This window comes from Apodemus sylvaticus, chromosome 10 (genome assembly GCF_947179515.1).
Source record: "Apodemus sylvaticus chromosome 10, mApoSyl1.1, whole genome shotgun sequence".
In the NCBI taxonomy this organism is placed as follows: Eukaryota; Metazoa; Chordata; class Mammalia; order Rodentia; family Muridae; genus Apodemus; species Apodemus sylvaticus.
In genome coordinates, this window is record NC_067481.1 from 45,497,813 (window position 1) to 45,520,729 (window position 22,917).

Here is a 22,917-nt window from a genome sequence, read left to right on the forward strand (position 1 = left end):
TAAAAGATTGAGTTCATGGTATGGTGACCTAATTAAAGTAAACTGTGTGTTGAGACTGTGTATCCAAATCTATTTTTAACATCTCAGTTAGGGCCTTAGGAGGAGCAATGTTAAAATTAAAATTAGCAGACATGGTGGCTCATTTTTTTAATCACAGCACTCAGGAGACTGAGGTTGGAAGATTGCTTTGAGTCCTACAGAGTGAAGTTTCAGGTTACACAGCCTAGAGTGGGACACCCCCACCTTAAAAACACCAAATACAGGGATGGGGCGCTAACAGAGATTCCCCCTCTAAATCGTGGGATTAAAGGCATTCAGACTAGAACTTCAAATTTAATTGGCAGAATTTTTAAGACACTCGTGTGGCATTACTCAAGCTTAATGACCTTGAGGATAAAGATCTTAGGAAACAAAAGCAGGGTGACATGTGCCTGATCAGAGACTTTCCATGTCACAGGGGGGGACATGTGTCTGATCCAGAGATTTTCCACGTCACAGGGGGAGAGGGGATGTACCTGATCAAAGACTTAACATGTCACATCTCTGCACAACTTTCATAGTAGTCATCAAGCTTTTCAGGACCAATTCATAACCTTAAACATTATTCAAGGGATCAGGTGTCTTTTTCCAGACAGAGAAACCCTGTCTGGAAAAACAGAAACAAAAATAAAATTCTTCCAGGGGCTGGAGAGAGGGTTCAATTGGTTAAGAGTATGTGTTGCTCTTGCAGAGGTCCCTGGTTCAATTCCAAGCACCCATGATGACTCACAGGCATCCCTAAGTTCAGCTCTAGGGCATCTGATACCCTCCTGGCTGCCTCAGGCACTGCATGCACGTGGCTACACATAAACATACAGGCAAAACATTCATACATTAAAAATAAAATCAATCTTTGCTTTTGACATTGTAATGTCTACCTTCAAAATACAGCTGGATTCTCATAACTTTTTCTGCAGTAAGCCTGTCGCATGTTATATGACCTCTTGAAAATACTACAATACAGGAGAGGTAATCCCTGGAAAACAACTTTTGAGAATTACTAATACAATGTGACCAACATGTTGAAATCAGACAAGTGTTATTGTTGGTGACTGTATCACTTTAAACAAGAACTTCACTCTGAGTGTATTTCTTCCCTTTCTGATTTTTATTTTCTTCTGCTCTAAATGGCCAGAGAAACATGTTTTATAGCTTACAGGACAAGTAGGGATCAATAGGCTATTATACGCTAAGTGTCTGGTATTTGATAGTTGAACTGTAAACAGTTTTTTTAGTTAAAGTACCAAGGGGCGGGGCCAATGAGATGGCTCAGTGGGTATAGGCAACAAGCCTGGCAACCAGAGCTGATGCCTGAAACCATGTCAAGGTGGAAGAGAACTGACTATACACACACACACACACACACTCACACTCAAGTAGACCATACACACACATAAACATACCACACAGTACATATACATGCACGCCTAGTATACACACACACACACACATTTAAGTACCAAGGGGAGACCTATAGGTTTTGTGTAGGTTTTGTGTATATTGGTGTTTGGTTGGTTTGTTTTCCATTTTTCTCCTGGAGACTGCTCTATGTATTTCTTTAAACTATAGTTCATTTTAAAGTAGCAAATACACTACCTTTTAACATAATTAGTATTTTTATTTAAAAAAAATCAAAATAGGGCTGCAGAGATAGATGGATGCTCTTCCAGAGTCCTAAGTTCAATTCCCAGCAACCACATGGTAGCTCACAACCATCTGTAATGGGATCCAATGCCCTCTTCTGGGGTGCAAGTGAATATGCAGATAGAGCACTCAAATAAAATAAATCTGTCTTTAAAAAATAAAAATAGAGGGGGAAAAGGGAATAGGATAAGGGGTTTGTAGAGAGGAAACCAGGAAAAGGGATAACATTTGAAATGTAAATAAATGAAATAACCAATTTTTAAAAAAAGCAGGAAAAATCAAAATAGAGAACTTGGTAACTAGAATGGCATGTTTGTTTTCACCTTTCACCTTTCTACTTGACAAGTCAGCTCTATGACAACAGGTAGTCCTGCTTTTTCAGGCTCCCGGCTTTCACATAATGTACAGACAGGCACTAAAATTGTTTTATTAAAAAAAAAAAAAAAAAGAATGGCAGCTGAAACCTTAGCCTTTGGTTTCTTTTCCATCTGAACCCAAAATCTCTACTTGGGTTATTGGGGGTGTGGAAAATCCAGGTCTCCCTCGTGAGCCCAGGCTCAAACTCAGTATGTATTGGAGGATGAGTTTGAACTTCTGATATTCTGCCTCTGAAGCTCTGAGCTTAGGACAGCTTGCCCAGTGTATACAGTGCAGGGATAGAAGGGAGGGTTTGTATACTAGACAGATGCTCATCAGTCCTGCTGTGTCCCTAGCCAGCTGTGCTGGTTCTTTTTTGTTTGTTTGTTTGTTTGTTTTGTTCTGTTTTGTTTTTTGAGACAGGACTTCTCTGTGTATCCCAGGCTGTCCTGACACCCACTCTATAGACCAGGCTGGCCTAGAACTCAGAAATCTGCCTGCCTCTGCCTCCCAAGAGCTGGGATTAAAGGCCCACCACCACCCTGCTGTGCTGGTTCTTGATGTTGTTGACACAGTTCATCTTAATCCGGTATTGTGTTGGTTGATACCAGTTCAGGTGCCTTCAAGGAGAACCACAGCTACCACATTTATGTTATAGACACTAGGCACCTGTATTTGTACAGAACATGTAGAGGGATAAAGCTTTTCTGGTACAGAATCACAAAGGGCCTTTTGTTGTCATGGTTTTTATTAGCACCTGAGCTGTGTATGATCTCTGTCTTCCGGAAGCTTTTAATCTGCAGTGTGGGAAAGGGATACACAGATAGTATAGGATAGCTGAGGGGTGTTGCTGAGTTTATTAGCAGCCAGCTTTAAGGTTCTGAGGTAGAATCCTGGGGTGGTTTTATTGACTTGTTTGATATGTGGGGTTTTTAGTGGGTTGTTTTGTTGTTTTTTTCCCATAGGACCTCAGGTTGCTCAAGCTTTCTGTGACCTTGAACTCATCCTTCTGTTCATATGTATAGTACGTGTGAGTGTATGCACGTGCATACACAAATGTGCTTGTAGAAGCCAGAGAATAACCTCAGGTACCTTTCCTCTGGGGCTATCCACTGTGGGGGTTTTGGGTTTTTTTGTATTTTGTTTGTTTGTTTGTTTGTTTGTTTTGAGTCAGTTTCAATGGCCTGAAGCTTGTTAAGTGAGCTAGTAGAGTGCCTCAGATCCCCCTGTCTCTCTTTTCCCCACAGTTAAGAGTTAGCAGTCCATGCCACCATGCCCAGCTATTGGGCCACACTCTCTGGCTCTTTGTGCTCCCCCCCACCCCCCAGATAGGGTTTCTCTGTGTAGCCCTGGCTGTCCTGGAACTCACTCTGTAGACCAGGCTGGCCTCGAACTCAGAAATCCGCCTGCCTCTGCCTCCCAAAGTGCTGGGATTAAAGGCATGCACCACCACTGCCCGCCTTTATTCCCAGCACTTGGGAGGACATTAAAAATAGCACCACTCTTTGTGCTATTTTTAATGTCTTACTCAAGGCTCAATTAAGGTTTTCTGAGTTCTCCATTGCCAGGCTTTAGATATGTTGGAAAGCAAGGAAGTAGGAGATCGATTTAGTGGTTGGTATGGAAATAGAGAATGGTAAATAAAGTAAGACCCAAAATTCAAATTGAAACCCAGTTGACAGGGCTAGAGGGCTCTGTGGGTAAAAGTATTTACCTGGGCTTGTTGCTAACACCCACACAGGGTTAACAACTCTGTAACCGAAGTTTCAGAGGATCTGATGCCTTCTTTTGGGCTACTAAGTGTTATGTGCAGGAAAAACACTAATACACACAAAAATAAATTTTTTTAAATTTTATTTATATTTCAGGTGCATTGGTGTTTTGCCTGTATTCTATGTCTGTGTGAACTTACTGGTTCCCTGGAACTGGAGTTACAGACAGTTGTGAGCTGCTGTGTGGGTGCTGGTGCTGGTAATTTTAATATATGTGTGTATATATGTATGTGTATATGTGCACATATATAATATATACATATATATATAGTTATATTAAGACAGGGGTTGTTTGTTTGTTTGTTTGTTTGTTTGTTTGTTTTTTGAGACAAGGTTTCTCTGTGTAGCCCTGTCTGTCCCGGAACTCACTCTGTAGACCAGGCTGGCCTCAAACTCAGAAATCTGCCTGCCTCTGTCTCCCAAAGTGCTGGGATCACAGGCGTGCGCCACCACGCGCCCAGCTTTTTTTTTTTTTTTTTTTTTTTTTTTTAAAGACAGGATTTCTCTGTGTGACCAGTCTGGCCTTGAACTCCCATCTGCCTCTGCCTCCAAATGCTAGAATTAATGGCATGCGCCACCCACTGCTCAGTGATGAAATAAAGACAGGACGGAGACAGCTGTTGTGAGGTGTGTTTTCTCCATCTTCACATGGTTCCAGGGAAGAGCAAAGGTCACCAGATGTGCACAGTAAGCACTTTTACCCATGGAGCCATCTCACCGACTTTCATCACCGGCTTCATTTTTATAATTATTATTGTGTGTATGGTTTGTGTGTGAAAGACCATAATCCACAGTGTGCATGAAGAGATCAGAGAGTAACTTTCAGGAATTCGGTCTCTCATTCAACCATGGGCTCCAGATATCAAACTTAGTTCAACAGGCGTGGAGTGCATCTGTTGTCATTCTCTGGGTGATCTAGGTGTTAGGTGATGAGGTCAGAATTTGGTGTTTGGTTGGTTGGTTGGTTGGATTTTTGAGACAGGCCTAGAGTAGATTGTCCTGTTTCTGTAGGTATGTCTGTGAGGTTGTCTTGGTTTTTTTTTTTTTTTAAAGATTTATTTATTTTTATTTGTATGAGTACACTATAGCTGTCTTCAGACACTCCAGAAGAGGGCATCAGATCCCATTACAGATGGTTGTGAGCCACCATGTGATTGCTGGAAATTGAACTCAGGACCTCCTGGCAGAGCAGTCAATGCTCTTAACCACTGAGCCATCTCTCCAGCCCATCCTGATTGTTAATTAATAATATGGGAGGGTCCAGCCCACTCTGAACCTGATCAGAAAGCCAATCAGTAAGCTAGCTAGCTAGAAGCAACATCCTTCATTGTTTCTGCTGTGTCTTGTCTATGAATGAGACCCTTGAAGTGAGTCAGAGATAGTGCTATGTAGAACAGCAAACAAGCCTGCCTTCAAGTTCAAGTTTACTGCCCTCCCGGGGTAGACTATGACCTGATATTAAGGTGAATGAACTCGTCCCTCCTCTAGATTGCTATTGGGCAGCATTGTATCACAGCAACAGAAATGAAACTACGGGTAAATGATACTAATGGCTTCATCTTGGTTCTGATGGTTCTGAAGAGGTTCTTTTTCAGCCAGAATCTCTAAACTTGCAGTCATACAAATAGGCATAAGTTTACATAGTGTTGTTAAATCATTTGAAAAGGGATTTTTCTTTTTTGAAGTAATTTTATTATTTTTATTTTATTAATTTTTTTTTATCTTATGTGTTTTGTTTGTATGTATGTATATGCCTGGGGCCAGAAGAAGATATTAGATCTTCTGGATCTGGATTCACAGTTGGTTCTGAGAAACCAAGTGGGTGTTGGGAGTCAAACCTAAGTCCTCTGGAAGAACAGCTAGTGCTCTTAACACAGCCATTCCTCTAGTCTCCCAGGTCTTCTCTTTGTTGGGGACAAGGTCTTTCTATGTATTCCTGGCTGACCAGACTGGCCTCAGCTTCTCAGAGATCAGCCTGCCTCCTGATTAAAACCCTAGGTGTCATGCATGACAGGGCCTTTCCTTTTGACTCTGCTGGAGTATGTCTGAAAGCACACAAGTGCTGGCAGTTCCTGTCTCCAAGCTTTCTGGGAACAAGTCCTATATTGCACTCTCCTTCAAAGCCTCACCTATGTAGTAATCTGTATGCTAGTTACCTTGTTCATCCTCCCAATTCTGCCTGAAAATTTTGAAGTGAAACACCTAGGCTAAGAGAAATAATAAAACCAGATGTGGTGGCTACTTCCTGTAATCCCAGTACTGAACTGACAGAAGCAGGAGGATTGCTGTGAATTCAAGGCCAGCCTGGGCTACAGAGTGAGACCCTTTCTCAGTAAGAACAGTGAGGAAACAAATGATACAGATGAAAGTGTTAAATGCCATCCTTTAAAAATACAAGAGGAAGGGCTAGAGAGATGGCTCAGTGGTTAAGAGCACTGGCTGCTCCTCCAGAGGACATGAGTTCAATTCTCAGCAACTACATGATAGCTCACAACCATCTGTATTTGGATCTGATGCCCTTTTCGGGTGTGTCAGCAACAGGATGCTCATATGAAAATCAATAAATTAAAAAAAAAAATACAAGAGCAACAACACTAGGAGCAATGGAAAATGGGCAACGTGGAGCCATCTGATTGTTTCCTGGCTCTGGGCATCAAACCTGGACCTCTTGCATGCTAGATGAGCCCATTGAGCCACACTACCAGGGTGAGCCTCCTGCATCTTACTAAGCAGTAAGATAGAGTGGGCAAAGCTATGGTATATAGCTGCAAGGATTTTGTGGGAAGATTTAAGAGCTCTCTTTAAAAACGTGTATCTTTGTTTATTATGAGGCAGGGTCTTACTGTATAGCTCTGGTTTTCCTGAAACTCATTCTTTAAACCAGGCTGGCCTTGAACTCACAAGAATTAAAGGTATGCGTCACTAACACCTACCTCGTGTGTCTTATTTTTGCCCCTCCTTTTCCTTCTGTAGTCTTCAAGGAGGCTGTGAGAACAGCAATGTCTGATTTTGTGGAAAGTGAGGCTGAAGAGTCAGAAGAAGAATACAATCATGAAGGCGAGGTGGTACCTAGAGTCACCAAGAAGTTTGTGGAAGAGGAGGATGATGGTGAGGAGGCCCCAGCCTCAAGCTTCTCCCCACTATTCCTAAGCTTTGGATAGTTGGATTCTTGCTGATGAAAGGCTCAGGCTGAGCACAGAAGTTCTCACACATGAGGTACCAGCTTGAGAATGAACGTTCAGTCATTCTTAGAAACACATAGTGCATCACTCTGTTGTATGCCAGACACAGTACTTAGAAAACTAGGAAGACAGAATACGATGCAGCTATTGTCTGTGCTAGTGTGAGTTCACATTAGTCTGTGGGACAGACAGTGATCTGATAAATAAATCTGTAGGCAGTGCTACCTGGTCTTAACCCTGTGAATGTTTTCTAACCTTTAGGTTTATCAACAGAGTAGAATTATGTAATAATGTTAAAGGGGAAGGGGGAGCTAATTTTCAGCCAAAGGATACAAGGAGTGGAAGTGCAGGTGCTGAATCTGTACTTTGAGGAAAATGGGTTACCAGTAGGTGTAGAGCTTCTAGTGACAATGCTTTGAGGAAGCCAGGTGATTGGGAAGATCATCTTTCTTAAAGACAGATGGTAAAGGGGGAAAGAAGCCTTCCTTTGCAGGTGCTGCTGCTCCAAGTCCTGCATTGTGCTGTTAAGTGAGTTGAGAATTAGCATGCCACCTAGTCACTGCGTTCAGGGTAGGAGGATAATTGCAGTAAGTGGGTAGTCTGCACCCACCCTCTTCCCAATCTCCATGCTTCAAATACACATGATTTCAGATGAGGAGGAGGAAGAGGAGAATCTAGATGATCAAGATGAACGAGGCAATCTGAAAGACTTCATCAATGATGAAGAGGAAGGAGAGGAGGATGAGGGCAGCGACTCCGTTGACTCAGAAGATGATGTTGGCAACAGGAGTAGAAAACGCAGTGAGTCCCTGTGTGCGCTGAGGCTGGGGGGCGGGGAGATTGGCAGTGGAGAAGAGCCCGGCCTCATTTTGGGCACACTCTGTTCTCTTTAGAATCTTTTGATGACCGCTTGGAAGATGATGATTTTGACCTCATTGAGGAGAATTTGGGTGTTAAAGTCAAACGAGGAGTAAGTGCTTTCTTTACCCTTTTCCTGATTAGTTTGGGGGCACCAAGGAAAAGAAAGATGCCTAATAGCATCATGCCCCGGGGCCCAGATCTAAAGTGTGTGACATTTGCCAATTTGCAGGATGGGCTCTGAGGCTGGATAAACATCACTCAGTGTGTTCTTTCCCATCTCGCTTGATAAATGTGATTGTGATGGGAATATAGAAATGAGCCTGGATAGCACATATCCTTACATTAGACATACACAGACCCCATCCTAAAAAGGCACGTTTTATTCAATACTAGCAAAAATACCGACGTGTCAAAAAAATGTCTGACGATGATGATGATGATGAAGAGGAATATGGCAAAGAGGAACACGAGAAGGAGGCCATTGCGGTGGAAATCTTTCAAGATGAAGAAGGGGAAGAAGGGCAGGAGGCTGTAGAGGCCCCCATGGCCCCTCCAGACGAAGAGGAGGAAGATGATGAAGAGTCAGGTACATGGCAGTTGTTGGACGCAGAAACCAGTGTTGGGTGGATGTTGAGATTTCCTGGTCCTTAACAGGAAGGTCCTTTTTAGTGCCTCCCTAATTTTCTCAACAGGAACAGGGTTTATCCATTGGCTGAACACTAACCTGTTTCTTGTTCACCCAGATATTGACGATTTCATTGTGGATGATGATGGACAGCCTCTGAAAAAACCCAAATGGCGAAAAAAGCTTCCTGGATATACAGATGCGTAAGTGCACCCTGTTGCCATGTGGTGATAAGGACATTGTATAGGCATGTACCAAAATTAGAATATCCCTAACTCTGTTTTGTTCTGAGCCTTAAATCACCACTGCTAGGCAGGGATCCATCCCCTCCTACAGTCACTGAGCACTCTCATGCGTGAGTCCTCAAAAGCTTAGAATAGAGTTCCCCATGAGTGTGAGTGCAGCAGCCTCTGCTGCCCATTGTATTGATTTAGAGATGGCCTACTAACCTGCACTTCAAAGTTTGAGAGGGTTTATTCTAAGGGAATGCGTGAGTGTCTTGGCAGAAGATGGTTGACTAAACAGAGAAAGGGCCCAACTATCTGTGATGTTGGGGTTCCTGTCTCTGGCAAGTGTCAAACATAGGCTTTTTATCTTCTGATAATAGTTTGCCTTGAAACCTCCAGATGCCTATTTATTCCATACTGAGCTATGGAATAAAGCTTTCCACCTGGCTTTCTCTTTGCAAAGTTTTTGGGCAGGGGCTGCATTTGTCCTCTCTACCCTGAGCCCCCTGCCTCTTACTCTCACATGTAGAGCCCTGCAAGAAGCCCAGGAGATCTTCGGTGTGGACTTTGACTATGATGAATTTGAGAAATACAATGAATACGATGAAGAACTGGAAGAAGACTATGAGTATGAGGATGACGAGGCTGAAGGTGAGATCCGAGTGCGCCCCAAGAAGACCACCAAGAAGCGTGTGAGTCGCAGGAGCATCTTTGAGATGTATGAGCCTAGTGAACTGGAGAGCAGCCACCTCACAGACCAGGACAATGAAATCCGAGCCACTGACTTGCCTGAGAGGTTCCAGGTAAGAAACCACAATGAGTACTATCCGTTATGGACTTTGAAACCCATATAACCCAGGTCTGGAGAGTCAGTCTATTAATTCTGGCAGTACTGGTACTCCTGTTAAATTAGATCCTTGGTCCTCTCTGTGCTTTTTATTTTGAAACACTTTCACTAACTTAAGCTGGCTGACCCTGTAGCCCAAGCAGATCGTAAACTTGGGGTCTTCCTTTCTCAGCCTTCTTAGTAGCTAGGATTATAGGACTAACTTTGAAATGGCATTCTTTTGTTTTATTGCCTTTTTTTTTTTTTAATTGTTTTTGAGACAGGCTCTCTTGTGGCCCAAGGTGACCTCAAACTCAATAAGTAGCCATGGATGACCTTAAATTCCAGATCCTCTTGCCTCTGGGTTACAGGCAAACACCATCAGGCCAGGTTTTTAGTGGTGCTGAAGTTTTGTGAATGGTTACAATACCAACCAAGATATGCCCGTAGCTCTGAAATAGGATTCTTAGCAGATTTGAAAAATGCTCATTTCATGGCACCAGACACGCATACCCGGGGATCACAGGCTTCTGCCCGGGGTTGGTATATGCTTTTCCTAAGCAGAATATAGCATAAAGATATCTTACCCTCTTACCCACTACAGCTCCGCTCCATCCCAGTCAAGGCAGCTGAAGATGACGAGCTAGAAGAGGAAGCTGACTGGATCTATAGAAATGCCTTTGCAACACCAACCATCTCCCTCCAGGTACTCACAAGTGAACTTGAGAAGCTGAAAAGCCAGTGGTTAGGAGCACTTGTTGACCTTGCAGAGGTCCAGCGTTTGGTTCCCAGCATCCACATGGTGGCTCACAGCTACCTGGGACTGTAGTTCTAAGGGTCCTACTCCCTCTTCTGACCTCTGTAGGCACCAGGCACTGACTTGGTACACAGGTATATATGCAGGCAAAGCATTTGTACACATAAATAAGTGTTAAAAAGAATTCCAATGAAAACCAGAAGCCAGTTCATGAAAATGAGAAGCTGTTTCTTCCCTATTTGATGCTTCTTTATGCCTGGAAAGAGTATTGTATATGTATATATAAGGAAAATGTCTATGAATGTTAATGAAGCTCTGTGGTAAGACAAGAGGGTAACAGGATTTGCTGTTTGTATTTTGTTTTCCTTCTTATTATAGGACAGCTGTGATTACCTAGATCGTGGGCAGCCAACTAGTAGCTTCAGTCGGAAAGGGCCCAGCACAGTTCAGAAGATCAAAGAGGCCCTGGGCTTCATGCGGAATCAGCATTTTGAGGTAACTCCTTGAGCTCTGCTAGCCTAGTAGTTAAATTCATTAGAATTTAAAGGATGAGGTAAGAGGTAGCTACAAGTCAAGTGGTAACCCCCTTCCTCATCCTTAGGGATCCTTAGCTCAGGAGTGCTAGGTGAGACTAGCAGGAACCACTAGTGATCAGGGGGCGAGTTACCCTGTTGGCAATTTACCTCCTCCACTAGGGACAACCCTTCACTGGTCAGGCCACTTGGAGAGATCTTTCTTCTCATTTGAATTTTGTGGAGCTTTTAGACTAGGAAATTATTATCTTCCAGCAGAAGAGATACTTGCTGATCTTTTTTCTCCTTGCTACCATAGGTGCCATTTATTGCCTTCTACCGAAAGGAGTATGTGGAACCTGAATTGCACATCAATGACCTGTGGAGGGTGTGGCAGTGGGATGAGAAGGTAACATCGGGGTGCTACAGCTCTGACCTCCAGGACTGCCAGCTTCCCACACTGGGGCTTTGCTAAGGGGAACAGCAGACTTGAGTCTCCAGGGCTGAACTCCAGTCCTCACTCCTGCCTTCCTCTGCCCTAGTGGACTCAACTAAGAATCCGCAAAGAGAACCTAACACGGCTGTTTGAGAAGATGCAGGCTTATCAGTATGAGCAAATCTCTGCTGACCCTGACAAACCTCTTGCTGATGGCATCCGGGCTTTAGATACTACTGACATGGAGAGGTAGGACTGCAGGGCTTGCTCTGTTACGAGAAGCCTCCAGGCTGAAGGCAGGTCCTCGGGAGCACTGTTACTTTGCAGAATTTGCAGCATGGTGCCTAGACTTTAGAATCCAAATTGTCAAACATCAAAAGCTTTCTTCTTTGTGTTTGTTTTTTCAAGACAGGATCTCCTATGTAGCTCTTTGAACTCACTATGTAGACCAGGCTGACCTTGAACTCAGAGATCAGCCAGCAGTGGTGGCACACGCCTTTAGTCCCAGCACTTGGGAGGCAGAGACAGGTGGATTTCTGAGTTCGAGGCCAGCCTGGTCTGCAGAGTGAGTTCTAGGATAGCTAGGGCTATATGGAGAAACTCTGTCTCGAAAATCCAAAAAAAAAAAAAAAAAAAATCAGAGATCTTCCTGCCTCTGCCTCCTAAGTACGGGGACTAAAGGCTTATACTGTTTCCAGCTAAAATTACTCTTTGTAGCAGAGTGGTAGTCTATTTCTGTAATCCCTAGAGAGGTAGAGCTAGGAAGACAATGAATTCAGGGTTAGCCTGAGCCATATACAGCTCTATTGGGGAGTAATCTGACATTCATTTTGGTTTTCTGCATCGGTAGATAAAAAACAAACTGATTTCTTTACCAAAATTAAATTGTTAAAAGAATCAGAAATTCAAGTTGGGTGTGGTGTCACATACCTGTAATCCCAGCACCAAAATCGAGCAATATAGTATCTGTCTCAAACAAAAACAAAAAAAAGCAAACAGGAGAGGTATCAGGTAATTCAGTGTAAGTGCCTTCCCTCTGTGCCGTCTCACCAGCCCGTGTCGGGTATTCGGATCAGGTGATGTGTGCATTTATCCCATGTAGAGAATGTTGCATAAGAAGAAACACTTTATAATTGGAAAGTAATTTGGGAGCCTAAATAATGTGGTATTGGAGGACAGCAGATGGTTTGGGTGGGTAGTACAAGATGAGACTACTCTCAAGGACTTTGAACTTGGCTAAGCACATGTTGTGTCTGCCTCTTCCTTATACATAATGCTTTTTTCTTTTGAGACAAAGTCTTACTGGATAGCACAGCAGACTGACCTCAGACTTCTAGTTACTCTATCTTTCTAGTGTGACATTACACATGTGTGCTGCCATGCCTGGCCTTTATACATTCGCTTCTAATAATTAACATTGACCATTTCAGTTTGTTTCGGGATCGCATATAATGCAGTCTGTCCCCAGACTGCTAAGACTCCCAGCTCTCACGCTCTGGGATACTGCACCCAGCTTTCATGTTTGTTTTTGAAGCAGAATGTTGTTGAATGTCCTAGGCTGACCTCAGACTTGAAGCAAGCCTCTGGCTTCAGTCTCTAAATATTCAGTCATGCACTGCTACTCCCAACAAGATACTTTAGTTGAATTTGAGCTGTAGCTAGGGACTGTTGTATGACTTTGTTTGCTTGTCCTACTTGATCTTACTTTCTGGGAACTAGATCCTTTACAGTAAAGCTCCCCCAGTAACAGGATACTGCCTCTTTCCCCTTCAGGCTCAAAGATGTGCAGTCAATGGATGAACTGAAAGACGTCTACAGCCATTTCTTGCTTTACTATGGTCGAGACATCCCCAAGATGCAGAATGCTGCCAAGGCTAGCCGGAAGAAGCTGAAGCGCATAAAGGAGGGGGGTGACGAGGAAGGTGCGTGTGAAAAGGAAAGACCGTCACGGCCGGGGCGGGCGTGTGGGCACCCTTGGCGCCGTCTCAGATCCCTGGAAGCACTCAGAAACAAGAGCTGACTGCCCTCAAATTTTGTTCCCAGGTGAAGGTGAGGAGGCTGAAGATGAGGAACAGAGGGGGCCAGAGCTCAAGCAAGCCTCCCGCCGGGACATGTACACCATCTGCCAGAGTGCCGGGCTGGGTAAAGACCATCTTCTTTGTTACCTAGGCATTGTAGCTTTAAATAAGGAAACAGTTCCAATGATTCCCTAGTAGACAGGAACAGGAAAGAATCTCTTAGCTACTTACCCAGTTCTCCATGAACACTTGTTCCCCAACCATCTTTATATATCCCCTTTCTTATGATTATCTAGTGGCTTTTGAATTTCTAAAGTAGTTGAAAGTCTTCCAGGTGATTAAAGTCAGGTTTCATTTGTTGTCCTTTGGTGGCCTATGTTTCCTCAAAATTCTGATTCCCAAGACAGCTGCTGTTCCTGTGACCACTGAGTATCCTGCTGGCTGCCTACAGCCTCATCTGTCACTCTTCTGTTTGCTGTAGATGGCCTGGCCAAAAAGTTTGGCCTCACACCTGAGCAGTTTGGGGAGAACCTCCGTGACAGCTACCAACGGCACGAGACAGAGCAGTTCCCTGCAGAGCCTTTGGAGCTGGCCAAAGATTACGTTTGCAGGTGGGCATGCAGCCATGGACCAGCAGGAAGGGTGACCTGGACGCGGAGACACCCTCATCCTGCAGCTCCACTGTTGTCCCCACAGCCAGTTCCCGACACCAGAAGCTGTGCTTGAAGGTGCCCGATACATGGTTGCACTACAGATTGCCAGGGAGCCCCTTGTCAGACAGGTGCTGAGACAAACCTTTCAGGAGAGAGCCAAGCTTAACATAACTCCAACCAAGAAAGGTAGAAAGGTAAGTTGGGGAAAGGGCGGCTGTTCTAAACGTGGCCAAGCTAAACTGCATCTACCTCGAACCCAAAGGCAGTCTCTCCTCCCTGAGCAAGCACTGCTCATGACTCCCTCTCCATGTCTTTAGGATGTGGATGAGGCCCATTACGCTTACTCTTTCAAGTACTTAAAGAACAAGCCTGTTAAAGAGCTGAGAGACGACCAGTTCCTCAAGATAGGCCTGGCTGAAGATGAAGGGCTGCTCACCATTGACATCAGCATAGATATGAAGGGAGTGGAAGGGTAAGTTAAGCCCTGGGCTGGAAGAAGTTGGAGGAGGGGGGCAGCTCTCAGGAGTGTAAACCGCCATTTATGAGTTAAGTGAGCTTGTCATTGGTTCACTCATGCACGTCTGAGTGTTGTGTTTTCTGTCAGAACCAGAGCTTTGTCTTTCTTCAGGTATGGTAATGACCAGACATATTTTGAGGAGATCAAGCAGTTTTACTACCGGGATGAGTTCAGCCACCAAGTCCAGGAATGGAACCGGCAGCGCACGATGGCCATTGAGCGAGCTCTGCAGCAGTTCCTCTATGTGCAAATGGCCAAAGAACTTAAGAACAAGCTGCTAGCTGAGGCCAGGGAGAGTGTTGTAAAGGTGAGGGCCGCCGGCTTGCGCCTCTGTCCTCTCTGGGGTGGAACCCTGTATTTTTTTGTTGTTTTTTTTGTTGTTGTTTTTGTTTTTAGAGACAGGGTTTCTCTGTGTAGCCCTGTGTAGCCCTGGCTGTCCTGGAACTCACTGTGTAGACCAGGCTGGCCTTGAACTCAGAAATCCACCTGCTCTGCCTCCCAAGTGCTGGGATTAAAGATGTGCGCCACCACTGCCCAGCAAGTATTCTATTTCTGAGCACACAACCCTAGCCCTAAACTCACTTTTTTCTGTTATATTTATTTATTAGTTATGTGTATGGGTATAGGCACAAACATGTGGAGGTCGAGATTACCTTTCAGAAGTTGGTTTTCCCCTTCTACTATGTTGGTCCCATGGATTGAACTCAGGTTGTTAGGACTGGCAGCGGTGCGTTTACCTACTGAGACTGTCTCCATACATACATCCTCTGTATGTAGCCCAGGCTGACCTTGTGCTCCTCCTGAGTGCTTATGCCACCGTACTCTACCTTTCATTCTTTGTAGAACGACCTGTAAGCCTGCCCTGTAGCTAGGAGCATGTGCTCCCATGAATGCATGCCCTTGTACCCTTGAAGGCCCTGGTGACCATAGTGTCTCCCATGTCTTTCCTTTAGGCCTGTAGCCGAAAGCTCTACAACTGGTTGAGAGTGGCGCCCTACCGACCGGATCAGCAGGTAGAGGAGGATGACGACTTCATGGATGAGAACCAGGGGAAGGGCATCCGAGTCCTAGGCATCGCTTTCTCCTCTGCCAGGTACCTGTCTGTCTGCACCATCTCTCGCCATATTTCATGTTTTCTTCTTCCTTTTCATGGTTCAGATTGCTAACTATTACACTGTTCTTTCTGCGGCCGGCTGGCAGAGATCACCCTGTGTTCTGTGCCCTAGTCAATGGTGAAGGAGAAGTGACTGATTTCCTCCGTCTGCCCCATTTTACCAAACGGCGAACTGCATGGAGAGAAGAAGAGCGGGAAAAGAAGGTAAATCTCAAAAAAAAAAAAAAAAAAAAAGGTAAATCTCTAGAACACCTAGAACACTGGTCACATGTGTGTACCCAGAGTACACTCTCTAATCAGTGAGATCAAGTGTTGTAGTGTAAGCAAAACAACAGAACCTCAAATAAAAAAGTTTATACTCATTAAGTATAAGCCAGAAGAGTGTGATAACCTTAGGGAATAATATCAGATGTAGACCAGGCTGACTTTGAACTCAAGAGATCTACCTCTACCCTCCCCAGCCCCCTCCTTTGCTAGGATTAAAAGCATGCACCACAGCCAGGCGGTGGTGGCGCATGCCTGTAATCCCAGCACTCTGGGAGGCAGAGGCAGGCGGATTTCTGAGTTTGAGGCCAGCCTGGTCTACAGAGTGAGTTCCAGGACAGCCAGGGCTATACAGAGAAACCCTGTCTCAAAAAAAACAAAAAAAAAAAAAAAAAAAGAGCATGCACCACCACCACCACCCAGCTGGCAAGTTCTTTTAAAACATAGAAACAATAATTTAAATAAACCACGCTGTTTAGCTGTTTATCTGCTCTGCTGATACTTTGATTCCCGTTTTGTTTTGTTTTGTTTTGTTTTGTTAAGACAGGATTTCACTGTTTAGCTTTGGCTGGCCTCAAGAGATCCATCTACCTCTGCCTCCCAAGTGCTGGGTTTAAAGGCCAGCTCTGATCCCCATTGTCATATTTAAAATTTATCTCATTTCCAGAAGTCAGTCTTAATTCTGTGGGCAGTAGGTGGCACTCAATTACTGGGTGTGGCTTGTCCCTGTTGTGAGGCCAGTGCCTGGGCCTGTGGCCTTCTGGACCTGTCTTGGCTTTTGTTCTTACTGACTAGCATCTGGGTCACACTGTCCCATGAGCTGAGAGCCACTGGGGAGTTAGCCAATCTCTCCCTGCTTCTGCCCTTCATCGTCCCTTTTTTCTAAAGAAGGGTGAATTTGAATATTTCTGAATTTCTTTTTCATTTTTTTAAAATTGTATTTATTTATTATATATAAGTACACTGTCACTGCCTCCAGACACACCAGACAAGGATATCAGGTATCATTACAAATGGTTGTGAGCCACCATGTGGTTGCTGGGATTTGAACTCAGAACCTCTGGAAGAGCAGTCAGCACTTTTAACCACTGAGCCATCTCTCCAGCCCCTTCTTTTTCATTTTTAAAAATTTCTTTATCATAATGATATCTTAAAATTTTGTAAGAATTTCATTCTAAACAATAACAAAGTTAACTAATAACTATGATTTATGTTCTTGTTTTTTTAGGGGCGGGGGAGTCGTTGTTTGTTCTTTTCTTTTTCCTGAGACAGTTTCTCTGTTTTATAGCCCTGGAACTCCCTTTGTAGACAAGGCTGGCCTCGAACTCATAGAGGTTGGCTTGCCTCTGCCTCCCATTGCTGGAATTAAAGACAAACCACCATACCCAGAAAACTTGCCGTGCTCACAGCCACTCAGCTACAATTTTCTTTTAATTCAGGCCCAAGATATTGAAACCCTAAAGAAGTTTCTTGTGAATAAGAAGCCTCATGTGGTTACAGTCGCAGGAGAAAACAGGTAAGGAGGAGCATGAGCTCTGGGGAAGCCTGGGGCGAGGCTGTGGCCCGGTCACTCTTCTCTTATTGCTGGATCGGGGACATGCCTGGAACAGAGACTTTGTGTCTGGGAGTGATGCTGATACCCTTGGGGGTTTCTCTGGAGATGTGGTGGTTCTTTGTCTTTAAAGCTTTTTCCTCCCCACCTACATGTTAGTCAAGATGCTATCCATTCCTGAGGAAATACATCCTTTAACCAGTACTCCTCATCCTTCTAGGGATGCCCAGATGTTGATTGAGGATGTGAAGCGTATAGTGCATGAGCTGGACCAAGGCCAACAGCTTTCTTCTATTGGGGTGGAGCTGGTTGACAATGAGTTGGCCATTCTGTATATGAACAGCAAGAAATCAGAGGTAATGCTGATTCCCCACCTCACGGCTCGCTCTGGGAACTGCTCTAGACCTCATAGAGATTGGACAGGAAATACAGGTTGTCAGGGTTAGGACTGTGACTGTTAGTTTACCTACACACACACTTCCTGGGCTACCAGAGTCTTCAGATTGACAACTGCAGAGATTAAAGTGATTCTAGGAAAGGAAGGGCCCAAAGAAGATAAGAAAGTGGCCTCCAGCCACAGCGGTATGGATTGCTCTTCCTGGTCACTGAGAACACTCTAAAGTTCTGTGACCTTCCTTTGGTTCCTTCATTTGGTTCTAGGCAGAGTTCCGGGATTATCCACCAGTTTTGAGACAAGCGGTCTCTCTAGCCCGGCGCATCCAAGACCCTCTGATAGAATTTGCCCAGGTGTGCAGCTCTGATGAAGACATCCTGTGTCTCAAGTTTCATCCCTTGCAGGTAAGTAGGGTTGGTGAGTAGGCCAGGTAGGTGAGAAGGCACAGTAATTAACCTTACTCGATACTGTGTTGGTAGGAGCATGTTGTGAAAGAGGAGCTGCTCAACGCCTTGTACTGTGAATTCATCAATCGGGTCAATGAGGTCGGGGTCGATGTCAACCGTGCCATTGCCCATCCTTATAGCCAGGCCTTGATCCAGTATGTCTGTGGCCTGGGACCCCGAAAAGGGACCCACCTGCTGAAGGTAGGCTTGTATTGATTAAAAATAATCATTTCATCAAGTGTGAAGAGTTTTTGCCAATATGACTGAAAGATCAGAGAGGTGAAGTAGGCTGTTGAGGATTACTCAGCCCATTGAGTGTCCGAGTACAACCTCAATCCCAGAGGGCTGAACCCTGCTCCTCACTATACTGTACTATACTGTGCTGTTCTATAAGCCATGATGGAAAAACCAGAAGAGCTGAGTTTCTTCCAATGGAAATAAGAAAGGATTTCAGAGAGAGCTTCACCACCATTCCTGACATTGTTTTGACACACAACCCTGGCTGTCCTGGAACTTGCTTTGTAGACCAGGCTAGCCTCGAACTGACTTTCCCAAGTGCTTGGATTAAAGGCTTGTGCCACCACTGCCTGGGCTTGTTTTTATTTCTTATAGCTGGGAGTGGACTCAAGCTTATTTTGTAGCTGAAGTGGACCTTGAACTCCTTCCTATCCTCTTTCACTCTCTGACATGCTGGCACTGCATGGGTGTGCCACTACACCCAGCTGTTCCTAGTCGGATAAGCAAAGTGTAGCCCATTAAAGGCATTATTGCATGATAACATGGTGGTGTCCCAGATGCTGAGTTTGACGAGTTTGTGATATAGTGTTTAACAGAAAGCAGTCTAGGGAGGCGGGGCCCAATTACTGCCCTACTCACTTCCAACCCTCTTCCCTAGATCTTGAAACAGAACAACACTCGACTTGAGAGCCGGACTCAGCTGGTCACCATGTGTCATATGGGTCCCAAAGTCTTCATGAATTGTGCTGGCTTCCTCAAGATCGACACTGCTTCTCTGGGGGACAGGTGATACCTTTTGCTTAGATAGGCCAGGAGCAATTCTTTGGGCATTAATTTGGGGCTTCAGGGAATTAGGCTTTTGAAAGGGCCCCAGGCCATTGAAATTAGGAAATGTTTTAAAGAAAAGGTAAGAAGCTGCCCCTGCCCTATGGAAAAGATCAGTCAGTGAGAAGTGTTTACACATAAGAGGGACACAAAAACATCTGCTTTGTCTTCAAGGAGAAAGCAGAACATTGTGCTCACGGCTTGTCACAGGCAGATGAGGTCGGGAACAGTAAGGGGCCATGGGAACAGGCATGGGTGTGAAGAGAGGTTCAGGATGGGGAGATCTGTTGTTTTAGGATGGGTACTGAGACTTCACTATTGACCTCTTCCTCTCCAGAAGTTACCAACTCAGTCTTTGGAGGATCTTTTCCACGGGCACATAGCTCCTCATTCAGTAATGGAAGTCAGTGGGGAAATAGGCTTCAAGTTCTAAACCTTCATTTTCCACTCAGCTTTGCTGTAACACTCCACGAATAACATAGGCCCATGTGAGTGCACGGGCAAGGCCAGCCTGGGAAGGCTTTATGGGGGAAAACAGCTGCCAGCAAATTCTCAGAGGTTTTCTTCCCCCTTCTTGTTTTATGTTGTGACTCATAAGCTCACTATATAAAATTCAACAGAAAGAACTATTATACAGAAAGTGGAAGTCCCCCATAATTCCACCCCCCAGACAAAACTACCATAACAGTTTTTATGTATACTACAATTTTCTAAATTTTATTTTTGCTATGCATTTACTAACTACTCATTTACTTCAAAAATGAGATCACATGGTTCATAGTGTTTTGCAGTGCATTTTTCACATATCAATATATCATGGCCATCTCCCCATGTCAGCAAACATAAAGTTACTTCATTCTTTTTTAATGGCTGTGTAGTATTCCATCATATGGAGTGCTCTGGTTTGCCCAGCCAGTTCCACATTGATGGACATTTGGGTTGTTAATTGAAACTTCTACTTTTTAATCTTGCTCCACTTCTGCCTTTCCTCCAGCACTGACTCATACATTGAAGTTCTTGATGGCTCTCGAGTCCACCCTGAAACGTATGAGTGGGCCAGGAAAATGGCAGTGGATGCCTTAGAATATGATGAGTCTGCGGAGGATGCCAATCCTGCAGGAGCCCTGGAGGAAATCTTGGAAAACCCAGAGCGACTGAAGGATTTAGACCTTGATGCCTTTGCAGAAGAACTAGAGAGACAGGTAGGTGACTGTAAGCCCTGTCAGGCAAGAACTCATCTTAAGTAGCCATGTCTGAAGGGACTTGGGTAGCAGATGTCCAGAAAGACCTGATACTGCTAGACTAGAGCCTTGATTCTCAACCGTGCTGTGCAGGTCTCTGAAGAAAGCTTTTAGCCACTCACTAGTAAGCCAGGAAGTGTCGGGTACTACATCCTTAAAGTGAGGGCAGGACAGAGGGAAGGAAGCTTACTCTTCCTTCCAGCAGTGGAGCTTTGCATTGTTTCTTTTACATACGGGGTTTCCTGAAGCATGTACTTTACAGAACCGTGTCCTGTGGGCAGCTTTGAAATATCCTTTATTGAGGCAGGAGCAGTGACACACACCTGTAATAACCAATTCCAGCTACTCAGGAGGTTAAGGCAGGAAGATGACACATTCATGGGCCACTTGGACATCATTGAGGGAGAAGGTGAGAGAGGAAGAAGCGAAGGAGAGTTTCCTGGATTAAACGTTGATAGGAAAGAAAAGCACAGACAGTGCAAAACTGTCTGCTGCTTCCTGTCACAAAAATCCCAGCACATCAGGTTGAGGGTGCAAGACTTTTCCTGATGTACCTTTTCTTTAGGGCTATGGTGACAAGCACATCACACTCTATGACATCCGAGCAGAGCTCAGTTGTAGGTATAAGGACCTCCGGACAGCCTACCGCTCTCCTAACACAGAGGAAATCTTCAATATGTTAACCAAAGAGACACCAGAGACCTTCTACATTGGTAAGTTATTAGGCTGTATTATACTGAGGGTACTGATGTCATGCGTATAAACTAAAAAGGGATTCCAGTTGAAATTAAGATAGATTTACAGGCTACGGTGGCACAAGCCTTTAATCCCAGCACCAGGGAGGCAGAAGTAGGCAGATCTCTGAGTTTGAGGCCAGTCTGGTCTACAGAGCAAGTTACAGGACAGCCAGGGCTACACAAGCCCTGACTTGAAAAACAAGCAAACAAAGACAGGTTTACACTTCCTGTGAGGAAGACCAAGAGCCCTTCTGTCCTAGTTTGCCTTCCTGCTACTGCGATAAAACACTGGCCAAAGGCAACTTTTGAGGAGGAGAGGGCTTATTACATCTTAATAAGGACAAAGGACAGCCTTGGTGAGATTGGGTCTCACAGTACAAAGTAAAAGACTCAGGGTAGCTCATTGCTGGAGCATTTCCTAGTGTTGGCAGGGCCCTGAGTTCAGTCCCCAACACTGCCAGAATAGAAGTAAAGTTGTGTTTGTAGCTTGGTTTTTTTGACATCACAGAGTCATTATAGGCATCATATCCCTGGTATTAAGTCCAAGGAAGGTCTCTGTCCTCCAGGGTGAGAAAGAAAACAACCAAGATGCCAGAAGATGGATATTGTGTCAGCAGAGGGAGTGGGTTGGAATCAGCTCTCCATTGTGTTAACCTGCTTTCTTTCCTACAGGAAAGCTCATCATCTGTAATGTTACTGGCATTGCTCACAGGCGCCCACAGGGGGAGAGCTATGACCAGGCCATCCGAAATGACGAGACAGGGCTGTGGCAGTGCCCCTTCTGTCAACAGGACAACTTCCCTGAGCTAAGTGAGGTATGTGCAGTGTGGTATTGCAGTGAGCTTCCTTGACTGAGGTTTGCTGAGGAGAGAGAAATGGGAGTATTTGATGTCATGGTCTCGCCAAACAAGTACACAAAGGCAAAGGGGACTCTTAACATGAAGTCCCTTCCTGTGTGCCCCTGTCCATCCTACTGCAGTCACTGTAACCTTTAACTCTTGTCCCACTTTCCAGCTGTCACTACAGCAAGCTAGGCCATGAGAACTATGCATGCTCTCCCACAGTGGCCTTACTTACACTGGCTTGGAAGTAGGTGTCAGCTCTGTACAATTTTTATATTATTCCCACTCTAATTTTCCCTTTGTTCCTCTAGGCATTATGTGCCTGCCTGCCTGTTTTCTTTATCCTGGAGAAAAGGTCTTATTATATAGCCTTGGCTGACCTGGAACTCACTATGTAGACCAAGCCAGGCTGGCCTTGAACTTTTAAGAGATCTGTCTCTGCCTCCTTAGTGCTCAGTGATATTAAAGGCATGCACCACCTCACCCAACTATCATGTTCTTTTCTGTTGGTTTTTGTTTGTTTTGTGTTTGGTTGGTTGGTTGGTTGGGTTTTTCGAGACAGGGTTCCTGGCTGTCCTGGAACTCACCCTTTAGACCAGGCTGGCCTAGAACTCAGAAATCCACCTACCTCTGCCTCCCAAGTGCTGGGATTAAAGGCGTGCACCACCACCGCCCGGCTTTTTCATCTTCTTTCTGAAGTCATCCAGCATTTTTTGATTTTTCACTTATTAGGTCCATTGTAGCAAATCCCTGCATAGATAATTGTTACACTCACTAAAGCAGAACAGAACAAAGGGGATCACAGTGGGGTTAGGAAATAAGTCAGTTAAGTGTGAAAG

The 22,917-nt window shown here is 44.7% G+C and overlaps 1 protein-coding gene across 2 annotated transcripts in view; it reads left to right on the forward strand.

Moving 5' to 3' along the window:
• The window catches only part of Supt6h (SPT6 homolog, histone chaperone and transcription elongation factor), a 38,257-nt gene that overhangs the window by 5,544 nt on the left and 9,796 nt on the right, over positions 1-22,917 (forward strand). Inside the window, exons 2-28 of one of the 2 annotated variants that reach the window (XM_052197171.1) lie at positions 3,006-3,128; positions 6,786-6,920; positions 7,646-7,795; positions 7,888-7,964; positions 8,249-8,441; positions 8,599-8,683; positions 9,237-9,510; positions 10,138-10,239; positions 10,669-10,785; positions 11,122-11,211; positions 11,345-11,487; positions 13,012-13,160; positions 13,282-13,380; positions 13,738-13,867; positions 13,953-14,103; positions 14,227-14,381; positions 14,538-14,733; positions 15,380-15,519; positions 15,627-15,744; positions 17,244-17,320; positions 17,577-17,712; positions 18,017-18,154; positions 18,230-18,397; positions 19,092-19,219; positions 20,253-20,460; positions 21,065-21,212; positions 21,909-22,051. In XM_052197171.1, the coding sequence (XP_052053131.1) occupies positions 6,812-6,920; positions 7,646-7,795; positions 7,888-7,964; positions 8,249-8,441; positions 8,599-8,683; positions 9,237-9,510; positions 10,138-10,239; positions 10,669-10,785; positions 11,122-11,211; positions 11,345-11,487; positions 13,012-13,160; positions 13,282-13,380; positions 13,738-13,867; positions 13,953-14,103; positions 14,227-14,381; positions 14,538-14,733; positions 15,380-15,519; positions 15,627-15,744; positions 17,244-17,320; positions 17,577-17,712; positions 18,017-18,154; positions 18,230-18,397; positions 19,092-19,219; positions 20,253-20,460; positions 21,065-21,212; positions 21,909-22,051 (3,624 nt within the window). In that variant the 5' untranslated portion in view covers positions 3,006-3,128; positions 6,786-6,811. The remainder of the gene's footprint in view (positions 1-3,005; positions 3,129-6,785; positions 6,921-7,645; positions 7,796-7,887; positions 7,965-8,248; positions 8,442-8,598; positions 8,684-9,236; positions 9,511-10,137; positions 10,240-10,668; positions 10,786-11,121; positions 11,212-11,344; positions 11,488-13,011; positions 13,161-13,281; positions 13,381-13,737; positions 13,868-13,952; positions 14,104-14,226; positions 14,382-14,537; positions 14,734-15,379; positions 15,520-15,626; positions 15,745-17,243; positions 17,321-17,576; positions 17,713-18,016; positions 18,155-18,229; positions 18,398-19,091; positions 19,220-20,252; positions 20,461-21,064; positions 21,213-21,908; positions 22,052-22,917) is intronic. The other variant, XM_052197170.1, reaches the window with a different exon arrangement.